This window comes from Triticum aestivum, chromosome 7D (genome assembly GCF_018294505.1).
Source record: "Triticum aestivum cultivar Chinese Spring chromosome 7D, IWGSC CS RefSeq v2.1, whole genome shotgun sequence".
Taxonomy (NCBI): domain Eukaryota; kingdom Viridiplantae; phylum Streptophyta; class Magnoliopsida; order Poales; family Poaceae; genus Triticum; species Triticum aestivum.
This window is the reverse complement of record NC_057814.1, coordinates 353,787,905-353,798,482: the sequence shown is the minus strand read 5'-3', so window position 1 is coordinate 353,798,482 and position 10,578 is coordinate 353,787,905. Positions and strand designations below refer to the sequence as shown.

General features: G+C 51.7%; 1 protein-coding gene across 1 annotated transcript; it reads left to right on the top strand.

Annotated features, from left to right (window-relative positions):
- Positions 1-4,660: 4,660 nt before the first annotated feature.
- LOC123166938 (phenolic glucoside malonyltransferase 1-like) lies at positions 4,661-6,773 on the top strand. Its single transcript, XM_044584762.1, has 2 exons — positions 4,661-5,617; positions 5,893-6,773. Exons 1-2 carry the CDS (start codon positions 4,934-4,936, stop codon positions 6,574-6,576), a joined length of 1,368 nt encoding a protein of 455 aa, XP_044440697.1. The 5' UTR covers positions 4,661-4,933; the 3' UTR covers positions 6,577-6,773.
- The last annotated feature ends 3,805 nt before the right edge of the window (positions 6,774-10,578 follow it).

The following is a 10,578-nucleotide window of genomic DNA, read 5'->3' as shown; positions in this document are numbered from 1 at the left end:
AGTAGCCGAACAAAGTTCGGCGGACATGGATCTTCAAAGCAATGATGCACGGAATCAAGAAAAAGATGATGACAAGGCATTGGGGAGCCATCCAAAGATGGAGCAAGATGTTCTTCAAGTCGCATCATCATCGTGCTCGCCCAACATATTTGAAGAGGTATGGCTTGCAAGTAGTTTACCTGTTTTTAGATTTGGTCACAACTTTATTGTTGATGCATCTATTAGAAAAATCCTCATAAGTAATTTTGAAAGACCAATGAAGAAGGGTAATTTAATTGTTAGCAATAAAATTGTTATTGAGCATATGGGTCAACCCATTGCGCCATTTATAAAGACTGATAGTGACATATTGTTGTCAGAAATTTAAAGTCAATGTTAAATTCTTTTGAGAAAACCGATGTTATTATGATATCTTATCGAAAGACATCGGATATAGAGTGCAAAACACATTGCAGAGCCGAATGGGGAGATTCCAAATCTGAACCATTCATTTGCTTATCTCTAAAGCCGTACTCACACCCAGACCGGCTAAAAAATAAGAAGTATACATTCAATTCAAGCATGTGTGATCAAATATTTGATTTGTTGCTGAAAAATAATTATATTAGAGTTCGTGACCACTATACCAAGCTATCTATCCAAGGACAAAAGTGTTGTAAGTTGCATGATTCGTTCAAGCATAATTTTGAGGATTGCAACATGTTTCGTCAAATAGTTAAATCATCCATTGAAAAGGGACGATTGAAATTTGTTGAAACACCAAGAGATGACCAGTCTATTGCGATTAGTCGTGATGGCAAAAAGTTTTTGCATCGTCTACTTGAAGAGAAGGTAAAAACTACAGGTGACGAGATCAAGCTTTCAACTAAAGAAGTTCTTGAAGAGCACAATGAACATATACTTGAGGGCGAGAATTACATCGAAGCTACAATGAAGACGCTAAGGACTGGGGGGCATCAAGCAAATCCAATGATCTATGAAAGCAAACCAAAAGAAAGCAAAGGCCGAGGTAAGCACAAAGGTAAAAGGCCGAAAGTCACTTTCGCGCTACTATTGGAAAAATATCAGAAGATAAGTGAGGAGAACAGTGCTTATCGGCCAAGTAATTTAAGAGCATTAAGACCACCCCCTAGGCGCAAACCCGAGGATCGGTATTGGCAAAATGAGAATTCTAATGCAGTATATTCATATCCATATTTTGTGCTGCCAATGCCAATGCCATGGATAACTTCCTATGATCATGTAAATTCATATCCATCATGGGACAGATATGATACAAGGGTGCATTCTTCATCTTATTTTAGACCATCTCACAAATATTATGCAGCACCAAAAAGATTAACATTTGAACAATCACATGTTAAAGACCGTTTCAATCATAAGGAATCGGTCCGGAGCTCAAGGAACAAGAAACATATGGTCAAGCAAGTTTATCGAGTTAAAAAAGATGGCCGCAAGAGTGCCAATTCAGATTTGATCTTAAAAGATAAAGAGCCAATTAAGGAGCTCGCATTGGCTACAAAAGGCAAAGAAGTGAAGCAATCAATTGTTAAGAGTCAAAGTGTCAAATCTGAAGAAAAGAAGTTGAGGGTGCACAAGGCCGAAAAAGAATTGTCATTGGTCAAAAAAGAATCACAGCCGAAATGCCCACTCGGCTTATCGTATTGGCAAAATTAGGAATTACAAAATCTTAGTGCACAAGAGCTAAAAAAGAAGAACATGGCATGGGTTCCCGAGAGGAGCAAGTCAAAATAAAAATGATGTGCAACCTTCTATTGCAACAAGTGTTAAAAAAGTGAAGAAAGAGCAGGATGGAAGCAACAAACAATTAAGCCAAAGGTGTGTATCACAACATCAAAATCTTCGGTTAGCACATCATCCATTTTCTTCAACCATGTCATTGATGCCTTTTCCATGGAATTCATCCCTAGGTATGATCAATTACCCTCCATGGATTTATTTTGATCCATGAATGCAACATAATTTTCCATATCATGAGAGGGTATTACCAAATCACTATACATCTGGTTAGTTACATTTTTGTTGCTAATACAAAGGGGCCGAAATATTTTATTGCTATTTCATTTGTTTATTTCGGCTATTCATGCTTTGGTGGGTGAATTCTACATGGACTTCATGGTAATGGCCGATATTTATCTATCGCCCTAAGAATATATCTAAGAATGGCAGGTGTGGTATTCTAACATCGTCCTTAGATTGAGTAGAGTTTGAGATAAGTGTTTGCATAGAAATTTGTCAAATTGATGTCATTTAAGATATTATGCATAGACCAATTCACCAAAACTGCAAAGTGAACTTATGTTTTTATTGGGTGTGCTTTGGCTTATTATTTTCAGAATTTATGTAAAGCCAAATCATGGTTGATTTTATTATTGAGCACCATATTGACATCATGCATAATACTGATTTTAGCTTTATCTCTTTAGTACCATGGTGATTATATATTGATGGTTAAATTTGTAGCAATGGCCAAGGTGTTGGTGTTGTTTATATATCTCCTTGTGGTGCTATTCTGTGAAGCCTCATGCCGCTGAAAATATTTATGCACAAATGATCAAAGCCGAATATGCATTGTTATTCGGATTGAAGCTTTTCCTTGCTATAGGTGATGTACATAGTGAGGCTTTCGGTGATTCGTTATTAGTATAGTGCAACAAATATCCAAGGGTTATCAATGTTTTGACGAATCACTTTTAGTTTATCTTAAGGTATGTCTAGACATAAAATTTACCTTGGGTTGTTTTAATATTCGTCATATATCTAGACATGACAATTGGAGAGAGTTGGCATAGCAAGCATCCGGCTACCATGTTGGCCATGGTGTATTGCACATCTATCAATAGCAGATGCTTATTCTTGCCATCATAGGTAAGGCCGAATTGGAGCTCACCACCTCGGCGCTAATGAAACTTTTATGCAGGCGAAGCAAGGATTGGAGGAAGTTCATTCTTGATTATCTGCAAAATCCTAGCGAAAGGGTGAATAATATGGTTCAGAGAATGCCTTTGAGATACATATCTATGGAACCTTATCATCGAATTGTTATAGAAGTTGAGAAGTTTTCACCTAAGTTTGCATCAGGAGGTTCAAACAAGCAATGGTCGATATAAACTTATCGTCCTAAAAGCATATAAATAGCCGATGGAGTGTTGACATCGTCCTTAGAACCAGCATGGAAGAAATTATTTTTCGGCACGCTAGCTTTGCCGAAAAACAGGGGGGGCATATGTTGGCGCTCAGAAGTGGCACAATCATAAAGAGTAGATTTAAGTTATATCAAGACTAATTCAAACTTGTGATTGGAAGTCACCTCCGGATGGCTCTCTTTAAGAAGACCGAGATGGATAAGAACATGGTATAAAACGGAGCTCTTATGCAATAGTTATGACAAGTTCAGAGATGCTCATGTTGACACCAGATTAAAGAATGGCCTTAAACTAAATTAAGATGGCCTCCGATGGAAAATATTTCAAGATGAAAGTTGTGCGCCTCGTTGAAACGGTCGATTTTGATATAAAAATCGTACCAATCAAAGTTCGTATACAAAAGTTAGAGGCATCAGAATGCAGCCCTGCCAGAAGGCAAAATATGGCACGCCCCACCAAACACCTGTGTGATGGGTAGCGCCACCAATCAGCTGTTTTGTGTGAGAGATTCGGCCCTCACAATGGCTTTGAATAAAAAATCGTTCAACACAAAAGTTGTTCGTCTCGTCGAAACAGTCAAATTTTCTTTTGGGCTCGTCTTCATCCGAGGTCGTTTGTGGCCCGTGGGACCTGAAAACCGAACTGATGTTCCAGACTTACCTAAATCCGAATTCGGTTATTTTGGAAAGATTTGAACGTGATTTGGAGTTTTTTCTTATACGGGAAGTCCATCCGCCTCTTATATACCTGAGGGGTGACGGCCGATTGAACAACACACAATCGACAAATCAATCTTTCATATTTTGTCTTTACCTTTACCTTCTCCCTTTGTTGTTCTTCTTCTCGTTCTTCGTTCGTTCTTCGTTTGAAGGGCGACGAATCTCGAGGCACTAGGGGCGATCAGGTCGACTTAGGGCAGCTCATAGCCGCCGCGCGTCCTGACGAGGTCCTTCCCGGACTTGTGGGGTTTTGGGTCTATAAAAACGTCTGCCAGATTGCTTGCGTACCGCGCTTCCGGACGGGTCTGCTTCGACGTGAGCTGCGGTGCATCATCCCGGTGTCGAGAATACACGGTGATGCATTCGTGCGAACACTATCGAAAACATTACAAGAGGCGAAATGTTGGACTATTCTCTGTCAGGTCTGCATGATTGACGTGATGCCTCACGGAAGCACCGCATCATTCACCCATCTCCGGCGTCGTTGGAACTTTTCGAGAAGCATGCATAGGCGCACACAGACACACATTTGTCCGCCGCAGGGCAGGGTTCAGCCACGCTAGCTGTCGTTTTTATCCTTCGAAATGAAAATGAATAAAGAAACAGGCTGTCCCTTTGCAGCAAACCTTGTACTCTCCGGCGATGAACCAGCTGGTAGCTTCCAAAGTAAATAAGCAATGAGCAGAGCTGAATGAGTGGCCATGTCAGGATGTCTCCAGGTATAAAAAGGAGAGTGTGTACGTACACCAGAAAACCAGCCACGCATCTCACTTCAGTTCTGCTCTGGTATCGTGCGTGCGCGCTTCTTTGTGCGCAGCGAGACGTACATCCACCAACGCAGCATATATATCGGACGCAGTTGCACAAGGCCGGCCATATTATCAGTTTTGTTCTGATCTTCCTTCCTTCCTGCGCAAGAAGACGTCCACCACCGCTGCCGCGATTTAAGCTGGACGCAGTTGGAAGTGGGACCCCATAAACGCCCATCCATCGGTCAGCTCACACCACCCTAGCTCTCCGGCGAACGACCGATAAGTACCCGTCGGGATGGGCGAGGCAAGCTCCGACGCCGCCGCCAAGGCTGCGGCCGTGCGGGCTGTCGCAGTCTCCCGGGTCGCGCCCTCGGTGCTGGGGGAGGTGCAGCGCGTGGAACTTTCCTTCTTCGATTCGCCGTGGGTCGTGCTGCCGCCGATCCAGCGGGTGTTCCTGTACGAGCTTGGGGATGCCGACGGCTTCCCGGCGGTGGTGGAGCGGCTCAAGCGCGCTCTTGCGGACACCCTGGCGCACTACCTGCCCCTGGCGGGGATGCTCGAGTACGCGGTTGAGACCGGGGACGCCTTCGTGGACTGCACCCACGCCGGGGTCGCCTTCCTGGAGGCCGAGGGCGATATGGACGTGCGGCGTCTAGCCGGCGACGAGGCGCACGACATCGTGGCATTCCTGAGCCTGGTGCCGGAGCTGGATGCCCGGGTGCTCCCGGCGCCCGTGCTGTCAGTGCAGGCCACTCGTCTAAGCGGCGGCCTGGCGGTGGGCCTGTCCGTGCACCACGTAGTCGCGGACGGATGCGCCGTTTGGCGATTCATGGAGGCCTGGTCTTCCGCTTCCCGCGAGGGCTCCCCGGTCACCAAGGTCCTCGGCCCGCCGCACTACGGCCGGGAGGTCATCCAGCACCCCAACGGGGACGAGCTCGCCCGCGACATGCTAAAGACCGTCGCGCCCAATCTCCCTGTGGTAAATTCATGTCTTGTTTTTTTTCCCACGTTCGTGAATCTATGTAGGAGTGCTTGTAGCTCCGTGTACGTTGGTAGCTTTGTCAACTTTTGCTTGCTACGTCAACTAAACTGTAGTTGGTTCGTCGGTTGCACCATGCTAACCGTATGCCTGCCACCTCCAAGATAGATGACACACGGAACAATTTTCAGTTCCATGACCGTGCATAGTCGTGGGCAAGGAAGCAATGCCTGCCATGAATGAGCTTATCCATCGTGTGTACTTACCACTCGCAGGTGAGGGGGCAGTACGACTTCAGCCAGCGGTTCCTTCGGGCGCGGCGGACGTTCTACCTCGGCGCCGACGACATCCGGTCGCTCAGGCGGCGGATCGACGACCTCGCCTCGGCCGAATCTGCTGCCGGTGGCGACGCGCCCAAGCCGAAACCGGTGTCGACGTTCGTGGCGCTGGCGGCATTGAGCTGGACGGCGTTCGTTCGTTCCAAGGGGCTCGGCGCAGGGGACGACACGTACCTCATGTTCCTCGCCGACCTGCGCTCCCGCCTCGACCCGCCAGTCAGCGAGGCCTACCTGGGCAACTGCGTGCGCGCGTGCTTGGCGAGCTGCGCCGACGCGGCGGACCTCCTCGGCCAGTCCGGCATCCTCCGCGCGGCGCGGGCCGTGCAGGCGGCGGTGGCGGAGATGGAGGCGGCGCCGCTGTCCGGGACGGACAAGGGGTGGATGCAGATGCTGATGCGGCTGCCGTTTCAGCGGATGACCAACGTGGCGGCGAGCCCTCGGTTCCGGGCCTACGAGGCGGCCGACTTCGGGTTCGGGAAGCCCGGGCGGGTGGAGCTGGTGTCCATGAACCACGACGGCGAGATGGTGCTAGTCGGCGGCCGGCGCGAGGGCGAGGTGCAAGCCTCCGTGTCCATCGACCCGGCGCACATGGACGCATTCAAGGCCTGCATCCTCGGCTAGACAAACTCAAAAAATTAGCTAGTAGCCACGTCCGTACGCCGTCCAACTTGCATAGGTCCAATATAAATATACAACAAGTAGCATGAGTCATGCACCAATTCTGTTTCCATTCCTGTAATGATCGATCGTTTATCGTCGTTTCGACTATTTGGATTCTAGTTCACCCGATGAATTGTCACAGGAAAGTAACCCAATCATTTCCTTGATCTGCAATAGTATGAGTAGAGCTGATCTCGGCTTCTAATTTTGTGCTCTAGTTATTCCACATCTAAGTGATTGAATCAAGCATAAAGAAAAAAGAAAAAAAAAAAGAAAAAAAATATTCACACGAATCTCAATGTAATATCAATGACATATGATGTGCAATACTTATGGCACATCTAGATGTGCTTTAGCAAAACGCTGGTTTACTAGTCCTCTCTAATTTTGGGTCATATTTAGCATGCACCAATTCTGTTTCCATTCCTGTAATCTTCGCCGTTTCTTCTTTTCTTTTGCGGGTCATGATCCATAGTTTGTCCTCGTTTCGACTATTTCGATTCTAGTTGACGGATGAATTGTGAGAAGAAAGTGTTGGAAACGGTCTCCTACGGTACGATCAGTTTAGCTAGTGCATAGGAGTTGTTATCGCATGTATGGCTGAGGTAGTTGGCTAGGCCGGCACTTGTGCAAACCCTGTCCATGTATATTACTCTACCAGAGGATCAATCCAATTCAGTCATTCCTTTGGGGTGGCCGGCAGCCTCACACGGTGTGAAGTCTATTTTGAACCCTAAAGGTGTAGAGGGCGACGCAAATGAACCCTGACCTTCAAATCCCCGAAGTCCATACCCTGTATTCATCAATCCCGATCAATTTACACCCTGGATCCGTTTGGTGCACCGGGAAAAAGATGATCTTGCCCGGGATAAATCGCGACTCTCGGGGCTTGTTTGGTTCGACGTGATCCCTCGGGGATCCACGTCCAAAATCGGGGCGTACAGCCCACGGGGCAAGTCAGCCCGTGGAAAACTACGGGAGCATTTGGTCGCTCGCTCACCAGGTATTATGGATCCCGATCTGCGTCGTTTCCATGGGACAGTTTTTCACGTCACGAGGGATTGGAGAGGAAACCCACGATGCGGTGCCTGATTCTCCGCCGCCTCCGTCCAGCGAAAACCCTCTGCCATATGCCTCCAATCCCCCTCCTCCTTCCTCCAAGATTCGATCCAAAGTGCAACATGATATTCTCCATGGTTTGGACGGGATACCATGTGAGCAGGGAAATCCCCACTTGGGGTTTACTCCCAGGCTTTTCCATCCCCAAGAACCAAATGAGCCCTCACTGACTAAGTTGGCCCACCTGTCATTTTTATCCTGTATCCCAACCCTCCCGCTCTCCTACGTTAGCACACACGGAAAGGAGGCCACGATGGCTGGGGATGATGTTTCGATGTGGTGGAATAAAAAGTGGAGAGTCCGAGCGGGCGCGCAACAACAAAGAGGCTTTGGGGCCTGCGACGCTGCTCCCTCGACGGACCCAATCCTTCCCTCCCTCGGCGGACGTCCTGAAGTTGTGAGGAAGATGTCGATGCCGGCGCTCGTCTATGTGTGTTTTGTACCAGATCGATTGGCTAGTCGGCTTTCCTTTGCACATCGACCACAAAAATTCAATCAGCCGAAGCCACTAAGCAAGCTAGCTTTGCACATGGGAAGAAATGGCTTGGTGAGTGGTTAAACTGGTGACACCGCACGCACGGCGCGGCGGCGTCCAGGTTAGTAATGCGACCTATGGCGGCGGCGGAGCTCCTCCGAGCGTGACGCGCTGGACAGACCCGGCGGTTACATATATACATATTCACATTCACATGAAGGCTAACTAGCTATGCACTAGCGGATGGATTTTTGCCCGATTAGAAAACATACACAAGGTCACAAGCAAACAGCCGAGCGACACGCGGGGGGTGCTGCAGTGCGGCGATGGGCGGCGCGTGGCGGCGGGAAATTAGGGGGCGCGAGTGGACCCGGGAAGAGGGGCATACAGAAGAGGGCCTCCCCTGCTGCCTCCGGCGGTCGGCCCCGCGCCCTTCGATGGACTGACTCCAGCCCCTCTTCCGCTGGGAGCAGTGTCCATCGGCCTGTGCCGGCCTCCTTCCGCGAGGCCCTCTGCGCCCCGCCGCCCCTCCCGTCGCCCCAGGCCCTATGCTCCGGTGGCCTGTCCGGGCTCGGCTGATCCCGCGCCCCGCCCCCGGCCCCGGTCCGAGATCCACCGCGACAGGGCTGCCTTGGCCCCGCCTACTGTGGATGGTGCAACCGCTGGTGGCTGGGAGGTGCCTCGTGGGCACAGGCGGCGGACCCTGCGTCAGCAGCGTCAGCGACGCCCCTCCCCCACCGTCCGCCCGCGCCGCTCCTCCCGCTAGGACCCCAGCAAGTGTCCTCGGTGTCTGGGGAGGGATGGCCACCCCTTGTCGGAGTGCCGCAAAGATGTTCGATGCCGCCGCTGCCGGTTCTTCGAGCGCATCGCCCGTAACTGCAACCGGTCGCGCTCCCCGGCCTCTCCCTCCAAGCGCCTCCAGGCCTCCTCGCCACGCTCCTCTGCCACGCCCGTGTTCTCCGGGTCGGGTGGTTCCACGCCGGTCTTCTCTGATGCGACGCCGGTGTTCTTGGGGTCTGGCGGCTCGATGCCCGTGCTCTCCGGGTCAGCGGGCGGTGCCGTGTCGGCGCGTTCTGAATCTTGGTCCGCACCCGAGCCATCGGCCGCGCCCTCTGCCGGCGCCTCCACTCCTCTGTCCTCGCTGGGCTCCCCTGCTTCAGATCCTGCCTCTGTGGCATCCCAGGCCTTCTCTGCCATGTCTGGTCACCCTTCTCGTAGGCCTTCCAGCGTCGTGTGCTACCTCCCACTGTCTCCTGCCATTGCGGAGGCCGAGGCTGCGCTGCAGCAGCACCATCATTGTGGCCGGCGCCCGCTCCGGCGTCTCCAGCGAGGATGTCGCGACCCTGCTCCGCGCGAAGTACCCCAAGGCCCCTGACGCGTTCTCTCTGCACCGTCTCCGTCCCGATGAGTTCCTCATTCGCTTCCGCGCTGCTGCCGACCGCGCGCGTGTTGCCTCATCCGTCTTCCGCTATCGGAGCTTCCGCCTGCTGATCCACCTTGGAGTGACTCCGTCGGGGCCGTGCCGGTCACTGCGCGCTTCCTCGTCTTCCTGTAGCTAGGTGGGATCCCTGAACATGCCTGGGAGCGGGCTACCGCAGAGACGCTACTATCCCCGTTCTGCGACATCGACGTACTCGCTCCCGAGACAGCTAGCATGGCTGACATGTCGACGTTCCGGCTCTCTGCCTGGACTCTCAACCCCGACGCCATTCCTCGCTCCTCCTCACTGCGCCGAGCGCGGCGGTCGAGCGGGCTGACCCGAACTTGGTCTTTCATTTCGGTCACGCCATGCTGTGCTTCCCGGTCTCCATCCGCGTCTCCGCTTCTGAGGACTATCGTCTTCCGGCCGCCCCTGTCTCCGGCCGTGCTCCCGACAGTGGCGACTGTGCTGATGATGGGGCTTTACCCCCCTCCCCGCTGCTCCCGCCGCCCTACCCCGTCGCCATGACTTCTCCCCGCGCGCCGCTGGCGGCTCAGCTGTGGCTGGGAGCCATCGTCGCCGGCGCTCCACCCATCCTGTGCCTCGGGGCTTGCATGGCATTCTGGGCCCACACCCTTCTGCGGTCAGCGCGCGCTATGGGCCACCGGTGTCCAGCCGCCTGGTCTTCCCACCGTTGGCAAAAGCCGCCGAGTTGCCGCTTTTGGCGAATGGTCCCTCCCCGCGCTCGGCTGCCTCCTCTCCCGCCTTCCCTGCTTTGGGTTCAAACAGGGTCAATGGGATGGACCTGGTCGCCTCGGACCCGTCCCCCACTACTGGCGTGCCGCTTGGCGGCAATAGGGTGGCTGACCCATTGCCTGTCTCCCTGCCCCTCCCCTCGTTTGCTTGCCCATCCTCTCAGGCCGCTCTGCATGGCGCGTGCCCTGCTTCC